Below are 19,337 nucleotides of genomic sequence, written 5' to 3'. Positions count from 1 at the left end.
ACTGCCCCACCCCAGTTCCCATTGACCAGTTCCTGGCCGATGGGAGTGCGGAGCCAGTGCTAGCTGGGCAGTGCGCAGAGCCCCATGGGCCCCCCACCTAGGAGCTGGACCTGCTGGCCGCTTCCGGGGTGCAGTGCAGTGCCCCAGGACAGGTACGGAATAGCCTGCCTTAGCACCGCTGACCAGGCTTTTAACGGCCCAATCGGCGGTGCTGACCGGAGCTGCCAGGGTCCCTTTTTGACTGGGTGTTCGAAAACCAGACACCTGGTCACCCTACTGGAATGGGACACTGAGGAGGGCCTCTGCTGCCCTGACGACTCACCCAGCCTTGCAGAGCCACCAACCGCCGCAGACATTGAGGCGCTGCTGGGACTACCACTCTGCCATATCTCCCGGGGAGCTGGAGGACGACCCTGGGATCCAGGTACACCCCAAGGGAAGGAAGAAGCCCAGGGACAGCTGACTACAGTCAGGCTGCATTGCTGCCAGTATTCAGGTCAGTGTGTTGCGGCTGGAATCCCCGCTGACCCAGTGGCCGAACACTTCACCACTCTTAGGGCCCTGGGCTGGGGCCTGGTGAAGTCGGATGGGTCCAGGTACCCCTATGCCACCTCCCCACCACTGGTCAAAGGGCCTGCATTGTCTGCCATCTGCCAGTGCTAGGACAACAGGCTGCTTGATTGCTCTGCCCCTGCCTGAGGGCCAGAGCCCATAGTCGTCTTGGGAGTTTTGCCCTGCTTGAAGGTCAGGGCCCACCGTCTGCTTAATTCCTCTGCCCTGACTGAGGGCCTGAGACTATAGACAGCTTGTCAGCTCCGCCCTGCCTCAGGGCCTGAGTATGCAGACTGTTGTTGCAGACTGCTCATTAGCTCTGTCCCCACCTGAGGGCTAGAGCCCACAGATTGTTTGGTGCCCCACCCGCGGAGAGCAACTAGTTTTCTAATTCCCCCTGATATTTGACAGTAATCCCGGTGATGTAGTGAGGAGGTGTGGCCTCCCTCCGACCCACAGCAGGAGGAACAACCGCCACTGCACTACAAGGGGAATCTTGAATAGGAGTAGAGCGTTATTTTACCTCTGTATTTGGCACCGGTGCGACTACTGCTGGAATACTGTGTCCAGTATTCAAGAAGGTGTTGATAAACTGACAAGGGTTCAGAGAATAGCCAAGGGGATGATTAAAAGATTAGAAAACATGCCTTATAGTTATAGACTCAAGAAGCTCAATCTATTTAGCTTAACCTCTTTCTTAAGGGGTGACTTTCCTACATGGGGGTCAAATATTTCATAATGGGCTCTTCAATCTAGCAGAAAAAGGTATAACATGATCCAGTGGCTGGAAGTTGAAACTAGACAAATTCAGACTGAAAATAAGAGGTACATTTTTAACAATTAGAGTAATTAACCATTGGAACAATTTACCAACAATCTTCATCACCAACAATTTTTAAATCAAAATTGAATGTTTTTCTAAAAGAACTGCTTTAGGAATAATTCTGGGGAAGTTCCCTGGCCTTTGTTATACAGGAGGGCAGGTTAGATGATCACAATAGTTCCTTCTGGCCTTGGAATATATCAATTAATCTATGTTCTAAAGCTAAACATTTACTTAGTGATCTTCCTGAATGTGCAGCATGTTGCACAATATTCACCCAGAAACTTACAGGTCTGAAGAATAATATATAGTTGATGTGGAGTGGGGTCCTTGCAGTCCTAAATGAGCCAAAATTTCCCACTGACTTCAGTGAACTGACCCTGATGTTATGTATGTCATCTTTTAGGTATGTGGACCATCTACTTTACTGGTGTAATTTCTCAGTATAACCAGTTTGTAAAACTTTTCCCTATGATATTCTGCACGTAACCACAACATACCAGTCTTCTAGTCAGGATCATACAAAGTTATGCAATTTTTAAAAAGTTTTTCATCAGTTCTCTAAGCTTAATAAAGATGATCTCTGAAACCTCTCTTGAAATTCCAGCATAAATGTTCTACCGGGCAATATAGTCTATTTAACTTGCTCTGTGGTAAATCACATAACTACTCTATATCTGGGATAATATCTACCTTGTAGGTGTACACTAAGGACTAGTTGTACTGTGCTTTGAAGCCATGAAATGCTAATGTTTATTATTACAGATGTTCTAATTACAGATGTAATTCAACTTGTTCAGTATAACCTTTATGCATGCTGAAATAACAATTGACTGGGCATGCTCAAGATCTACATGTTATTTTTTACAATGTTCATGATATAGGTAACGGATATCTGCAGTACATACAGCAGAGAACAGAATACTATGTGTATTTTCACTGTTTTGTAATGTTTCATGGAAGGTTCACTGGATATATGCACTAAAACCCAGGACACTTCAGCTCAGAATTGTCTTCATCAGTTTCACAAATTAGTCTCTTTTGATGACTCTGAAAAGAGGCTGCTGATTTCTGAGAATGAATTGATGAGGCTCGTGATTTCATGTATTTGTGCATGTTAAAATAATGCTAGTTTCATTAAATTGACAGTCCTATAATGGTTTATTAAAATTTCAGTTTTTATTAACTTTATTAACTGCTCATACCATCTGGTGTTACATGCCTGTATATACATTTATTGTAATGTTGCAGTATTCAATGATAATATACATACAAATACAGTACATGCACCATACACAGAAATGGAAGATTTGGTGATTTCATAAATGAGTTAGTAGTCTTTCTAATTGGGCCATTTTTGTAGAGGGTTTTTTAGCAATGGGAAGCTAAGGTTACTCCCTAACACCTAATGGAAGTCTCATCATAGCCTTGAGATTTACACTTCCATGTGTTTGCAAAAAGAAAAGGAGTACTTGTGGCACCTTAGAGACTAACAAATTTATTAGAGCAGAAGCTTTCATGAGCTACAGCTCACTTCATCCGATGCATCGGCTGTAGCTCACGAAAGCTTCTGCTCTAATAAATGTTAGTCTCTAAGGTGCCACAAGTACTCCTTTTCTTTTTGCGAATACAGACTAACACGGCTGCTACTCTGAAACTTCCATGTATGTATACACATCTGTAGCAATACATACCCAGCTCACAGGCTATTTTATGTCAATGCAAATCCAGCTTACCATCCATAATTAAGAAACCAAGCCTAGGATATTTGAAGGCAAATCACACACATGGCTGACTCAGTTAACCGCTGACTGTTTCTTCTGTTACTCTACACAAATACAATTGAGCTGGCATTCATCTTGAGGTAAAAAGTAGCTCGGCTATGAAAGCTTTGGCTGGTTATTGTCTTGAAGATTTGACTAGGCAGTTGTTTCAGAAGTGTAAAAGAAAATCTTGAACTGTCGGATGGAAAAAGAGCATATTCTTTGCAATGCCATTCTGACTGCATAGAAAAACTTCCAGGACCTGAGTCTTGAACTGCATCTTTTTGCTGTGGAAGGTAACAGGAAGTGAACTATGTCCATCTGACAGGTTTCAGAGTAGCAGCCGTGTTAGTCTGTATTTGCAAAAAGAAAAGGAGGACTTGTGGCACCTTAGAGACTAATACATTTATTAGAGCATAAGCTTTCGTGAGCTACAGCTCACTCCATCAGATGCATTTGGTGGAAAAAACAGAGGGGAGATTGATATACACACACAGAGAACATGAAACAATGGGTTTATCATACACCCTGTAAGGAGAGTGATCACTTAAGATAAGCCATCACCAGCAGCAGGGGGGGGAAAGGAGGAAAACCTTTCATGGTGACAAGCAAGGTAAAAAGAAAAGCAGTACTTGTGCCCCCTTAGAGACTAACAAATTTATTAGAGCAGAAGCTTTCGTGGGCTACAGCTCACTTCATCGGATGCCTCGGCTGTAGCCCACGAAAGCTTCTGCTCTAATAAATTTGTTAGTCTCTAAGGTGCCCCAAGTCCTCCTTTTCTTTTTATGTCCATCTGTTCACTGTTTACTTCTCTCCGAGTATCGCTCAACTATTTTTATTTTTTATTTCTTGACGTTGGCAGATGCTACGCCTAACTTTTAAAACGGTTAATAATTGGAATAAATTAAACCTTTCTATTTATCTACAGGGTGGAGCTGGACAAAATTTGGGGGGAAACAGCACTTTTTTTTTTGGGGGGGGGGGGTTAAAAACACAGGTTTGGGTTAGCTTGATGGTTGATTTTTGGAAAATTTCAACTGGGCTACATGCAGAAACATTCAAAATGAAACCTGTCCCTTTCAGGCTCCCTTCCCAGGGGGCTTTAGGTGCTATTTCGGTGGCTCAGTGGTGGTCTCCTGGTACCCAGCAGCCAGGGTGCGTGTCTCCCCGCCGGCTCCCCGGCTATGCTGTGATGGTCTCTCTCACCCTCGCCTGTGGAAGCGGTTGGGGAGGTGGGGGGGGCCCAGAGCCGGGTCGGGGGGGCAGGGCAGGGGCCCGAGCCGCGCGTGGGGAGCGGGCCCCAGGGCTGTTCGGGGAGGGGAGGGCCCGGCGGCCGGGAGCGGGGGAGGGCGGCTCGGAGGAAGTGATGGAAGCTGAGGAAACAGGAAGAGCCGCGGCCGGTAAGAGGGAGCAGGGAGCCCCCGCCCGCCCCTCACAGCTTCTCTGCCCCCGCACGGCGCTGCCCCCCCCCACTGCTCGCCCCCCTACTGCTCCCCTCCCCCCGACAGTGACCCCCCCGCGCGGCGCTGCCCCCCCCACTGCTCCCCTCCCCCCGACAGTGACCCCCCCGCGCGGCGCTGCCCCCCCCACTGCTCCCCTCCCCCCGACAGTGACCCCCCCGCGCGGCGCTGCCCCCCCACTGCTCCCCTTCCCCCGACAGTGACCCCCCCGCACGGCGCTGCCCCCCCCACTGCTCGCCCCCCTACTGCTCCCCTCCCCCCGACAGTGACCCCCCCGCGCGGCGCTGCCCCCCCCACTGCTCCCCTTCCCCCGACAGTGACCCCCCCGCACGGCGCTGCCCCCCCCACTGCTCGCCCCCCTACTGCTCCCCTCCCCCCGACAGTGACCCCCCCGCGCGGCGCTGCCCCCCCTACTGCTCCCCTCCCCCCGACAGTGACCCCCCCGCGCGGCGCTGCCCCCCCTACTGCTCCCCTCCCCCCGACAGTGACCCCCCCCGCACGGCGCTGCCCCCCCTACTGCTCCCCTCCCCCCGACAGTGACCCCCCCGCACGGCGCTGCCCCCCCCACTGCTCCCCTTCCCCCGACAGTGACCCCCCCCGCACGGCGCTGCTCCCCCTACTGCTCCCCTCCCCCCGACAGTGACCCCCCCGCACGGCGCTGCCCCCCCCACTGCTCCCCTCCCTCCGACAGTGACCCCCCTGCACGGCGCTGCCCCCCCCACTGCTCCCCTCCTCCCGACAGTGACCCCCCCGCACGGCGCTGCCCCCCCCCACTGCTCCCCTTCCCCCGACAGTGACCCCCCCGCACGGCACTGCTCCCCCCTCCCCTACTGCTCCCCTCCCCCCGACAGTGACCCCCCTGCACGGCGCTGCCCCCCCCACTGCTCCCCTCCCCCCGACAGTGACCCCCCCCGCATGGCGCTGCTCGCCCCTCCCCTACTGCTTCCCTGCCCCCCCCGCGCCCCGCCCGCACGGCGCTGCTCGCCCCCCCACTGCTCCCCTCCCCCCGACAGTGACCCCCCCGCACGGCGTTGCTTCTCCCTCCCCTACTGCTTTCCTGCCCCCCGTATCCCCCCGCACGGCACTGTCCCCCTCCCCTACTGCTCCCCTCCCCCCGACAGTGACCCCCCCCGCACGGCGCTGTCCCCCCTCCCCTAATGCTCCCCTCCCCCCGACAGTGACCCCCCCGCACGGCGCTGCTTCCTCCTCCCCTACTGCTCCCCTCCCCCCGACAGTGACCCCCCCCCCCGCACGGCACTGCCCCCTCTCCCCTAGTGCTTCCCTGCCCCCGACAGTGACCCCCCCGCACGGCACTGCCCCCCCACCCTACTTCTTCCCTGGTCCCGACAGTGACCCTCCCCCATTGCCTCCCACCCCGCATGGCACTGTTCCCCCTCCCGCACTGCTTCCTTGCCCCCGACAGTGACCCACCTGCACGGCATTGTCCCCCCTCCCCCCAGCCCACATGGCACTGCCCCCACTCTACCACTGCCCATCTGCCCCCGACAGTGACCCCCCCCGACCGGCATTGCTCCCTTCTCCCCCACCCTGCCTGGTACTGCCCCCACTCCCCCACTGTCCACCTACCCCGGACAGTGACCCCCCCCCCGCACGGCACTGTCTCCCTGCCCCTGACAGTGCCCCCCCCGCACGGCTCTGTCCCCCTTTCTCTTGCCCTGGCACTGCCCCCTTTCCTTCAATCTGGCACTGCTTCCCTTCTTCCTCACCTGGCACTGCTTTGTCCCCCTCCGCATGGCACTGTTCTCCTTTCTTCAGCCCTTCTACTGCCCTCTCCCCGCACAGTACCATCTCCCTTCCTCCTGCCCTGGCACTGCCCTCCCTTGCATGGCACTGCCCGCCTTCCTTCAGTCCTTGCACGGTTCCCTTGCAGAGCACTGTCCTCTTTCCTTCAGCCTGGCCCTGCCCCCCCGCTTGGCCCTGCCCCTCTTCCCACAGTCCTGGCACTGCCCACCCATCCTGCATGGTACTGCCTCCTTTTCTCCAGCCCTGGCACTGCCTACCCGCACAGCACTGCACTCCCTTCCTCCAGCCCTGGCACTGCCTCTCCTGTGGGCACAAAGGCACTTTGCTCTCCTGTGTCCTTTTCTGCCCTATACCCCCTTCTTTCCTACTCCTTTTTCCAATGCCCACTTATATCCTCCTGGTCTTATCCCTGCTTCCTTCGGTGCCCCACCTCTGCCCTCACCTTGCTCCCTGGCATTGCTGTCCCTTCCCCCCCTGTTCCCAGGCAGGCTCCTAGACTGAGCTTTAATGATGCTACAAGGCTGGACCTGAAACAATATTAAACTTCTGGGCACTACCCAGCCACAACAAATCCCTCTGGTGGGGCTTTGTGAATGACTGCCTCTCACAATCCGCTCTGAGCTGAGCTGGCTGGAAGAGGCCTAAGATTAATTTCCAGCAGCCTGTGTACCAGCCACTTCCACAGAAGTCTGCTGGTCCCTATATAAGTTATCACATCAGAGGTCCCTATATAAGTTATCACATCAGACATGCTGTTTATTAAGGATGCTGTTTTTCAATAGTGTGTGTATTTTGTACGGTATTACCGTGTAGACCACTTGATTGGCAACATCTAGCTAGATTTAAAGATCTGACTTCAGGTTTTCTATTAATTACCAAAAGACACAGCAGCAAGTTTGTGCGTGCCTAGGAAATTGCGCTCAGTTCCTGTGCAGTCACAGTTTGACTCTAGCTATCCTTGGTTTTTATTGCAAAGTTCCCATGAGACTTTTTCTGGGTCCAAAGGTGGTAATTTTTTCTGGTCTTACAGCCTGATTCAAAATCCATGGAAGTAAATGGGAAGACTTCCCTTTACTGCGATGGGGTTTGGATTAGAAAGCAGTTACAGTCAGAAAAATAGCACTGTCAAAATGGCACCACTTCCTTCACACACCTGGTCCTTTAGTGTGTTTATAGCCCTATCAGTGAATATAGTGATACTGTGGTTTAGTAAATGAACACAGGAGAGACAGTAAAGAGGAACAGAGGGAACACAGTATATATAAAAAAATCTTCAAATCATAAATTCAAGGTTTGAGTCTTATGCTAAAGACAGTGCTATAATCCTCCAATCCAAACTTCACTTTTGGTTTAAGAGGAAGTAAAGGAATCAAGAATAATGGAGAACAGAGTAGTAACTACGTTGTCTCTTGGCCACAAGACAGTAGCTAATTCGATTAGTATGATATGGAATGGAGATGTATAGAGCCTTTCCTGCATATTGTTGCAGAGTTTATTCTTTGTTAATTGCTGGTGAATGGAATGACAAATAATGGTAGAAGTAGAAATATTTGTTGTAAAGTAATGTTTGGAAATTTGAAAAAAAATAAGCAAAAATTAATTACAAATATTTCTAGTAGCAGGCAAAAGAGTCTCTCTCCCCAGCAGAGGCTGACAGAGAGAATGAAAAAAAATAATGCCAATATGTGTGGCAGGTTTCTTTTGCCCTAAAATAGATACTAATTTAGATCTATAGCAGTAAGCGAAACAATAATCAATCTAGCATTTGATGCTTGGTAATGGATATGATTTTGAGACAGGTGGGCTTTTGTGCATGCTCAGTAGTGGAGCTCCAAGAGAGTCTTGAGTGAGTAGTGTTCTTGGTTTATATTTCACTAGGAGCATTTCCAAGAACCTCTGTTCATGTACTCTCTTGGATAAGGGCCGATTGCATCACCTCGGTTAACTTTTGCACTGCTTTCTCTCATGCTCTGTCTCTGCACTGTGCTTTCTTAATTTGTCAAGCTAACAGGTAAATGGAGAGAAAGGGAATTTATCTTCTGAAACACATTTTAAGTTGCTGCCATTTGTCTAAAGCACCTACTTCATCCCTTTCAGTAAAATAATTATGAGGATGTTCATTAGTTCTTCTAGCTGCTAGTGTCTAAATGTGCTGAAATCAGATTACCCTATTTTTTTCTCCTATCAGCCACTTATGAAAGTCAAACATTTGTAATGATGATATTGGCTTTTTTGGAAGACTCGCTATTTTGCTGATGCTTTTAAATGAAATATCTCCAGATGAATGCAACTTGTGTTCCTTGTCCAGACAAATCTTCTGCTGCCAAGCACTTTAGGTTTTGTAAACATTTCCCCTGCTTCATTTTGTATTGCTCCAAGTCATGTGTTTTGAATGGTTCTTCCCTCACCCCACCCCAATCCCCTTTCTGTTCTAGAAAAGATTTTAGTGTTTCTAGCTATTGTCACAGTTCTGTCTTATTTCTTTGACTGCGCATCCTTGAGCTTAAAAAAAAAATTCAGCAGCAATTGGCAAGTGGTGCAATAAAAAATGAAGTCTCTGAATGCATTGGAGCCAGCCTTTAGCTTTGCTTTCTCATGCTGTGTTTTTTGATCTTACATTGCTCTATGACTGAGATGCTACAACTTTAAGTGTTCTTACTGTTTGATCTTGCAACTCTTACTCCCAAAATAATTCCATTGACTTCAAGTGACAATAAAGGTTGTTCGTGTGAATAATAAGGCTTGCAGGCCTGTCCATCTAAAATTAAACCTATTTGCCTTTGTGTGGATCCTGTGCCAACCCTAACATTGAGAAACGAGCTAGCTGCTCACCCGGAACTTCAGCTAATTATTTTAAATACAGTCTGCTCTCATGTAGTTCTTTTTCTTTTCTTTTTTTCTTCAAGGAGCCCTGAGGTTTGCACGTACCATAGGCTCTGGGAAGGGCATTTTTGTGGGTAATACAGCATATGATCCTGGGGCCTTAGTGATAGTTACTAAATGACTCATCTGTGTATCTAGCTTAACAGTTACAGTAAAGGAGCCTTAAAATTACACCTGTCCTGCAGAAAGATTTTTTTTCCCATGAAATCCATGTTAATCAATAGAGTTTACCTTCCTGTGCAGGAGATTTGCTGCAGGACAGGTGGAATTTTAAAGCTCCAGATCTGTATTTGCAACATCAGATGTGTTAGAAACCAGGTCAGTATGAATTTTCCACATCCGCTAACAGTGGCAAAACTAAGAGGTTCCTGAGCTTTTTCTGTGGCAACACACGGTGCTTTGTGTTGCCTTTGAAAAGTGACTGGCAGCCCCTTGGGTCACACATATCCAAAGTACACAGTCTCCTGCTCAGTTACCAAGAGGTCAACGGATTCTTAAAAATGTTGCATTTTTAACCTTTGAAACTGAAGTCTGGTGACTGGTCTTTGCAGTATTACTGACAACAGATGGCAAACAGCTCCACAGATGTAATTCTTATTTGTAATTCATTCCTGTGAAGTTCCACAAACAGCTTTACAAAATCTCAGAGAATGCCTCCTTGTTTTTTGCTGTGTTACAACATCAAGCCAAATTAAATAAAAAATCCATTTTGTATCATTCAGATTCCCTTGGTGTCACGTGATGTTTTTGTAAAGATTGCCTTGCAGCAGTTTCAGATAAGTGCACGTTTGGTAGCAATTTAAGGCCTGTGTCCTTTAAGTAATGCTTATTAGTACGTAACAAATGCTGTTTAGAAACATTATGCCTTTAATAGGCTCTGCTTTTAGACTGTATGTTCTCTTTTTCAAGGCAGACTGTAGATCAGCAAGCTTGGAGGTATGCTGTCGTTTATGCAAAGCCTAAGTCAATTTTCTGCTCTGAAATCAAGCCATGTGTTTTTCCTTGTTTTTTCCATTCTGGTCATAACTATCTTGCTATGTTTTTTCCCCACATCAGATCTTTGGCTGTTTGTCAAGGCACTACAATCAAAACCTTTTGCATTTTTAACCACCAGAAGTGGTCCTTTTAGATGAGTCTGTGGAAATCAAATTTAAAGAACCTCATATTTGATGTCAAGTGCACAGACAGTACAGAGCTAAACCAATCCCACCAGCCCCTTTAAAAAAAAAATGTAGCTGTGGTGGTTTTGGCGCAGTTTCAAAGACGTAGAACAGCTGACACAAAAGCACAGAAAAACAATAGAGATATTTACACATTTCATTCCACTACATACAGCTGTTCATTGAAGTAAGAAATTCAGGACAGGCTCAGAGAGCTATGATATAGGTAGCACAGGTATTCACTTTCATATAATAAAATTGGCAGTATCAAAATGTCCAGGTGACTGTAAGGCATGGAAAAACATTGGAGAAGAATGTGTCTTTTCCTTCCCCCTCTTGCTCAAATTAAATGCATTTTAATTTTGAAAGGAATCTAGTTTAAAGATTGATTCTTGTGAGTAATTTGGAGTGGAGGGTGTTCAACACCACCTCTGAGGTATTCGGTAACTTACATGATCGAGGCATTCGATTATAAATTCTTTGAATCAGGGATGTGTTAAGCCTGATTTTTCAAAGGGGCTGAGCATCCACCACTCAGCTGAAATGATTGGGGAGTTGAGATTGCTTGGTACCACTGAAAATCCGGCTTATTGCCTCTTTCGTATCTGTATTGCTCCATGGAACTGTATAGATAATGATAGTAATGAGGAACTGCATTGAATGTAATGCCAACTGCTAGCCACAATCTCAGCTAGCAAGCAGGAAAGGGTGTCCCTGCAGTTATTTTAAATGCTACATGGCTTTAAAATATGGATTGTTTTTTTTTGTTTTTATTTTTTTCAAATATTTTTGAGTGGTGGTCTTTCTAGCATCTCCCCCATGGACAAAAGCATCTCCAAACTGCACTGCTTTCCAAACTCAGATGTCAATTCCTGTCTCCCTGCTTTTTCTTCCTTTATCACTATAGGAGGATTTGTCTTCTCCTTGTCTCTTCAGGTGTAGGTTTTGTCCTTCAACCTCCTCTCTTTCTTCCATCTATCTTCTCTGTCTGTGATGGTAAAGGACTGAGCCTCTCTCATCCTCTCTCTCCAGAAAATCTTTCAGCTATACATTCCATTATTTCCCAACTCACCCCCCTCCCATCCCTTTTTTGGTTTATACTCTGAGAGCCAGACACCAGAAACACCATTGTACATTTGGAGTACCACCCTTTACTTCAGGGGTGTAACTGAGATAAGAATATGGCCCTGAGAATTTTCCAACATTCCTGGGCTCTGGGAGGCAATAGATATTAAGGACCCAATTCTCACTGTGCTTATATGGGGTATATTGAGGGTGTCACCCTGTCTGGAGCAGTTCACGAATGTGTATGCCAACCTCAGGTCAGAGTGTCAAAAAGCAGGGCAGACACCCCTAAATGGTTGTATGTTCCACAATAAGATTTGACCAACTCAGTAACAAATTTGAACCCCTGAAGAGCTATAACTGTCTTATGACGGAGTTACAGACAATCACCTTGGGCATTCTAAGCTATGTTGCCACCCAGGCAAGTGGGACTTAGTGGTAGTTGGTTGTTATCCACCAAAGATCTCAAAAGATTCAGGTTGTTTTCAGTTCCAAGAAACCAGTCACTTATTCCCGGTCAGGGCCGGCTCTAGGCACCAGCAAACCAAGCACATGCTTGGGGTGGCACAAACTTTTTACTTGGGGCAGCAAAAAACCTAGAGCTGGCCCTGCCCCCGGGCAATTTGTATCTCAGATCTCATACCAAAGACAATGCAGGTAGCCAATCCTATAGTAACATAACTAAGGATTTATTAATGAGGAAAAAGAAATGAGAGAGTTATTTACATGTTAAAGCTGGTAAACATATATACACAAATGAGTTACAGTTGATGGTTGCAAAAGGTGACAGAGTTGTAGCAATTTTTCAGCACTGAATGTCTTTTAGGGCCAGCGTTGTTGCTAGCCCATTGGGGGCCCTAAGCAGGAATATTTTTGCCCCTCTCCCCCAACACTGACAGCCAGAGCCCTGCCACCCGGGGCTGAAGTCGTGGAGGTCACGTAAAATCACTGAATCTGTGACTGACTCTTAGCCTTAATAATAATAAAAAGCGAATGGGAGCCCCCTTGAGCGGCTTGGGGCCCTAAGCAATTGCTTAGTCTGCTTATGCCTAGTGCAGGCTCCGTTTAGGGCTAACCCAGGTTGACCCTGGGGATCTCTGCTTCTGTTTAGTGGCTCTGGCTCTGTGAGAGTCCAAACAGCAAAAGAGTTGAAAAATTTTCCTGTTCACTATCTTTATTTTCTTCTTCCAGAATTCAAGCTGACGGGACAATCTCTTTTGCACATAGCCTCTTCATGGGTGTGAAAGGGCAATTAACAAAGACTTTATTTTGTGATGTCCCACAATGACCCATTCAGTTTTGATAGCCTTCTTAATGAGCAGGAGATGATCCTTTCAGACAGGTTGACAGTTTCAGGGCAAACATTTTTTTACAGTTATAAAGCAAAAACTTAAATATTATCTTATAGCATGTGATATAGATATTATAAGTGAGATTAATGCATGCAGCAATTTACAAGCATTCCATAAAGTCTAAACACATGGTTATAAGTCTAATACCCATCTTAACCATACTAACACCCAGGTGAAACAGACTGCTTTCCAGAAGTGAATTTGTCAGTGCTCAGCTGAGGCCTAAAACCTTGGCAAGAGCTGGTTTGCCAGTGTCACAGGGGCTAGTCCCACAGAAATCAATGGAGTTTCACTGTTGTAAGTCTGGTGTGAGGGAGAAAAAATGCTTGTTAGTTACAACCTTAGATGCTACTTCTTTTCAGGCCTGCATCTCCTTTGACCCACTCTGAGATATCTCTCTCTTCTCCCCCCCGTCCCGTCCCCCCCCGCTCTCCGTCTTACATCTCTAAACTCTTTGCAAAGAGAGTGAAATGTTCAGTCACTTTTGCTGCTACACTATAGCTATACGTGGTAGCACTTCCATAGTTTAAGGGTGTGTCAATATTTTTATTTATAAATCCTGCTTTCCGAGGTGCCATACCTCAGCCTTTTTCAGTTACTTCAAATTGGAACTTTGTATAAAGCGTGTCAGTCCAGAGGTTGGGTTTTATGTGATATGACAGGAGGTAGCATGCTTACACAAAATGGATTTCGATTTGTGCTGTGAGTTGGGTGTGGTTTTTGTGTTTTTCTTTTTTAAATGTAGCACTGCTGCAAAGAATGGTTTGAAGAAAAATAGATGCAGCTGGAATCTTCATGGTAAAAGCTACAGGGAGCTGGGACAGTGCAAGTTAACTTTAAGATCGAATAAGCTCCTGGCTTAATCCTATCATTTTATACCCAGATTCCTAGAGTTTAATATTTAAATTTAAAATACTATGAAACTTAGGAGTAAATATGTTGTTGTAGATGCAGTTTTTCATACAAAGGAGGAAAAAATAGTTTGAATTAAAATTGATTAAATATTAATTCTATTTCACAAGCTTCTGATCACTCTTCTAAATTCTAGGAAATAAAATGCTCGATATACAGGGCCCGATTCTCTGAGGTGCTGAGTGCACTCAGATTCCACTGAAATCAATGAGAATTGAAGGTGCGTAGCACCTCACGGATCAGGTCCATCTATCCTTTGCCTATGTTCATTTGCACCTTTTTAGGCAGTAGCAAAATCCTTTGGACAAGAATGGGCTTCCTAATACCATAGCCTCCTGTGCATAACCCTTAACTGTAGTCCATTTGTTGAATTGGTAGAATGGGGGCAGTTGCTTAAATAGAACTCATCTATTTAAACTGTCCAGCCACTTAATCAGAAATTAGATTATAATTATTTACTGTCAGAGCAGTTTCACTTACTGATTTTCACAGAGCAATGCCTTTTAGACAGAAACTTATATTTTGTTTGCCCTCCTGGAGTACTCTTCATTGTCAAAATGCTAATGGAAAATAGTACAGGGATGGTATTACATAAAAATCCATTAAAACCAATAAACATTTTTTCTGTAAGTTCCCAGGTTATCCTGTGACAAATGGGTGAAAAGTAATGCAGTGTGAAAGAACACTGTTCCTGTTAATGATGTACAGCATGTGGTTGAGGGCTGCCATGCCATGTTGGACAGATATCACACCACAGTATTTATCCACCAGCTCTATTGCTCATTGTTACGGTGTTACTGGAGTTTTCATTTACACTAGAACTTGGTTTTTTGACATGTACTTGCTCAATTAAATTCAGGATATGAGAGTCAGGTTCTGCATGTACTCCCGGTAACATGCCAAGGACCTCTTCCTTCCTTTGAAAGGTTAAACAAATATGGTAGCCTAATGATAACCACATGCTTAGAATTGTTCAGGCTCAATTAAAGCAATGAATAAGACTTGGTACTTGGTACCCAGTGCTGCTGTTTAAACACAGTGCTTCTGCTCCTGTAAAAGGTTAATGGCAAGGCACAGTATTCATATGTGCATCATTTAGAAGAGCAAAAAAGTCACTCTCTCTAGAACCTAGGAATGGTCACATTATTGTAGCCACTGTATGGATATTAGAGAGAGACAAGTGGGTGGCTACTGCATATAACACTGCATATAGTATAGATATGACAGTCTATAGATGGGAGGGAAGAGGGCTCTTTATAGTATACATTAATATTACTGTACTCCTATGCCTTTGTATATAGCACTTTTCATCCAAAGATCTGCAAGTGTTCTACAGACATTAATAGATTAAGCCTGTAATGAGGTAGGCATTACATGCATTCAAACTATAGGCAATAGGCATTTAAACGATTGGCTGAGGTCACACATCCAGCCAGTGTCAGGAATAGAACCCTGATGTCCTGACTCCCAGTCCCCTGTTCTAATCACAGGACTATTCCCTCCTAAATATTAATGTAATGTATATAATCTTTTCTGTGTCAGTTCACCTAAATTTATGTGCATATTTGACCATCACAGATATCTGGACAAATGATTAGTTCACAAGAAAAGAGAATGAAGCTGCAAAGTGGTTTGTGTTAAGAACAATAAGTTTAAAATACTGTTATGCCCAAGGATATAAGGACTCCTGATACTGACAGGAAAACTTAAAATAAATCTCCTGTATATTGTGGATTTCTGCATATATCTCACCCTGATTGTTTATTGCTGATCACATTAGCATAAAAATAAGACTCCCGCCCCCCTTTTTGAAAGCAACACAATAGAACTTCAGAGTTATGAACACCTCAGGAATAGAGAATGTAACTCTGAACAAAATATTATAGTTGTTCTTTCAAAAGTTTACAGCTGAACATTGACTTGATACAGCTTTGAAATTTTACTGTTCAGAAGAAAAATGCTGCTTTTAACCAACTTAATTTAAATGAAACAAACACAGAAACAGTTTCCTTACCTTGTCAAATCTTTTTTTTAAACTTTCCCTTTTTTTAGTAGTTTACATTTAACACGGTACTGTACTGTATTTGCTTTTTTTATTTGTCTCTGCTTCTGTTTGTGTACTTCTGGTTCCAAATGAGGTGTGTGATTGACTGGTCAGTTCGCAACTTCTGGTGTTCGTAACTCTGAGGTTCTACTGTATTGTCATCCCCAAGTGCTCAAAAATGAGTTAGGTTCCACCCCCCCAATGATACTGTCTTAAAAATTGTAAATTTTAAAAAATAATAAATGTTGGGTTCTTTTTATTTGCTTTTTGTTTCTGAGCCGTTAAAGACTCACACGTTCAAGCTTTTCTCTTTCATGTGTATCTGTGAGTGAAAAAGAATGATATTGGAGTGTGTGTGCGTACGTTCATATATTGATAGTTTTTACTCTCAGTAATGTAAATGTTCCTTGATGACTAAGGGCACTTTTTAATTGTGCAGTTCTTAATAAATGCATATAGTAAAGTTCTCTACAACCTGTTTGCAAAAGGAGTAACAGCAATCACAGGGGACATAATTAATTACTTAGTACAGTACACCGATTTTTAATTCTTTATCTACACTAAGGCTGGTGTTTTTTTGCTTTTGAATTATACTGCAACAAACAGTCTTCTGAAATACTACTGCATCAAACAGGTATAATGCTTGAAATGCTCCATTCAACAAATAAAGCTTTCTTAGGAGTACGATCAGTATTTAAGGTATCTTAATTACCTCTTTGATATGTCTGAAGATGAAACAATTCTGTTACCAACTTGTTAAGGAAACCAGGTTGTGGATACAGTAATAGATTGCTCTAACTGAAGATCAGGTGTTTTTTATGTGATAGTTAAAAGATATATTGGATTAATGCTCATGCAGAAAAAGGTGATATTGACAATATATACTAACTTTTAAATTAAACTAGCATCAGTTTTAAAACATTTGAGTTTTTGTAACACAAAGATCCAGCTAATCGGCAGAGTTAATTAGTAACTATGCAGTCACAAATTAACAAAATTAGTGTATAAAAACATGAGATCCTGTAAACTGAATAAACTGGAGTAATTAAAGAGCTCTTGAAAAGGGTGGTTTAATATGCTGCAACATTATCTTCATATGATGGGGTTATAAATAATATAAAATTACTATTTAAATTATCTGTGCTAGGAATCAGGATTAAGCTGCATAATGTTACCATCACTTTTCTCTGATTTTGCAAGTTAGACTGAATCCTTATAACCGTTGTCTTGATTGGGGGGATTTGGTTTACCTTCAGTACGATAACTACTTACAGTTTCATTTGTGGAATTTCACATACATGAGGGTGCACCATGTGTTTTCTGTTGTGCTGAGAAGAATAAATTATTTTGGCTACGGAAAACTATTTCCTGCTTACTTCAACCCATGCAGTGAAATTCTTTTTGGTTCAGTAGTGATGAGGTCTGTGTTTAATGTACAAAACATCACAATTTTAGTTCAAGATGAAAAATAATCTCCCATCCTATAAGTGACTAGAGCTATGGCTTTAAAAATAGACCTTACGCATTATCATTTCCCATCTAGAAACCTGTGTTATGATCTGCTTTAGATCCCAGGTGAAGTGAGTTTAGCTGCAGTTTTCCCTCCAAGAGAGAGGTATTTGTTCACTTCACAAAACCACCACATAATTCAGCACAGTTAACTATTTCTGTTCTGGAAAAAAACCAAAGCTGGAATAGCAGGGGTATGTATTGGGAGGAGGGGTGCTGCAGGAAAGAACTGAGGTGCATTTGGGGTTTAAGACTGAAACAGGATAGTTTAGGTTATTTGGCAGAGCTGTATGGGATTCCAGGCAGCAGTAACAAGGCGTGCTGCATGTCAGGTTTTAAGGAGCATTGCCAGAGCAGTATGTGAGAAGCTTATGCCGTGCCTGCTTGCTTTATATTCATGTCTAACTATTACTTTTCATTTTAAGGATCAAATCCTCAGCTGGTGTGAATCAGTGGCGCTTCATTGACGGGAGTGGAGACACAGTGATTTACACCAGCTGAGAAGCTGGCTCAGACTTTTTTATGAGAACAAAAAGTGCAACAAAATGAAATTACCACTTTTTTGTTTTTAGTTTAAAATTTGGCTTTGTCTATTTGTTTCCAAAGTAGCCATGTATGCTCAAAACAGAAATCTGATTGCCAATATAGCTTTATATATTTGTAATCAAAAGATTATCTATATTTTTTATTCCCCCCCCCCTTCTTTTAAAGGAAAAAAAAAAAAGCGCAGTTGCCATGTAAAAGGTCAAGGCTCATACCTACCTGTAAGCTCTTGTTGATAGTGTTGCTGTAGAATCTATGTGATGTCATGACCTTGTTTACCAGCTTTGGCTATTTAAGATGGTAGCTCCTTTCAGCTCTGCAGAATTGCTAAGGCTGGAATGTCTGGAATCCCTCTAATGCAGTAGGCCTCCCGTTCTAAATTTACTCTCCTTATGGTTATATGGTACCTCCTCTGTGGCTGCAGCCGGGAGGCCCCCTTTTTATGACTCTTTTTTTCCCCTTTGGCTGGTAACCCTTTGTGTGCATTGCCTGTTTAAAAAAACATTCAGCTTTGGTTAGCACAGTGTACTCTTTTGTTGTTTCTGCTGCTGCTGCATAGGATCAAACTCTGTAATAAAATCCTGTAATTTAAATTTGTTTTATAAAGCTGTCCTTGGAACTTAAAGATCTCCGTCTCCTGAGCTGCCGAAAGGGGCCTCAAGCCCAAGGCATCCACAGGAAAACATTGCTTTAAAAGGAAAGCAGCAAAGTTAGACTCTTCCGAAACCGGAGATTAGATTTTTAAAATCTTGATCGCGTCCTCTTACTTTAGCCAGCAGTAATTATTTGCTGTGAATAAAATGCATAATAATAATAATATAATAAAATTAATCATTAATAATAACATTTAGGACTAAGCAGCTCTTTTAAATTTATGCATTTGAAAGTACTTTTATAAAGGAGAGTAAGTGTGATTTCCCCCACCATTACACACATGGGAAGATTGAGGCTCACAGAGGTTAAAGTAAAAACCCAAACTAACCCAATGGCTTCTCCTCTACCTGCATTTGGCAACTAGACTTCCAAACTTTTAAGATGGGATTTTCAGAAGTGCCTAAGTGAGTTAGGGGCACAAGTCCTGTTGACTTTCAGAGGAAGATGTACTGATTCCCGCTGGTGCTTTTGAAAATTGCAACCTAAAGCGAAGAGGGAGTTGAACAGACTAACTGAACAAATTTATTTATTTATCTGAGGGAAAAAAGGGACTCATCTAGAGGGCTGTAATGATAAGATGTTGATCAGCATCGGTACTTAATACTTCCATTTTTGGCTTGTGTCATTATTTGATTACATAACTCACAATACAGACCTACTAGGTACTGGAAAAGGTAGTGTAACATAAAGATACAAGGTGTTTTCTCTGTGAAGAAGAAGGCAAAATCACTTTTATTTATTAAGTAGTAGGATATAGCATTGTGAGTGCTGTGCTTATCAGCTGCATATTTTGGAAGGCCCAATATCTTGCTTTATGTGTCATCAGCATACATCCAGTAAAATTAAATCCTTA

General features: G+C 44.1%; 1 protein-coding gene across 3 annotated transcripts in view; it reads left to right on the top strand.

Annotated features, from left to right (window-relative positions):
* The first annotated feature begins 4,409 nt into the window (after positions 1 to 4,409).
* Positions 4,410 to 19,337, top strand: part of LOC119862153 (protein FAM169B-like) — a 57,217-nt gene continuing 42,289 nt past the window's right edge. Inside the window, exons 1-2 of one of the 3 annotated variants that reach the window (XM_038418291.2) lie at positions 4,490 to 4,538; positions 9,489 to 9,563. Coding sequence is in view for 1 of the 3 variants with exons in the window: in XM_043493779.1 (XP_043349714.1) it covers positions 4,505 to 4,538 (34 nt within the window). In the remaining 2 variants the exon portion in view is untranslated. Of the gene's footprint in view, positions 4,539 to 9,296; positions 9,316 to 9,488; positions 9,564 to 19,337 lie in introns of those variants that run through there. The other 2 variants (XM_043493779.1, XM_043493780.1) reach the window with 2 other exon arrangements.

This window comes from Dermochelys coriacea, chromosome 10, assembly GCF_009764565.3.
Source record: "Dermochelys coriacea isolate rDerCor1 chromosome 10, rDerCor1.pri.v4, whole genome shotgun sequence".
In the NCBI taxonomy this organism is placed as follows: domain Eukaryota; kingdom Metazoa; phylum Chordata; order Testudines; family Dermochelyidae; genus Dermochelys; species Dermochelys coriacea.
This window is presented reverse-complemented; position numbering and strand designations above follow the sequence as displayed.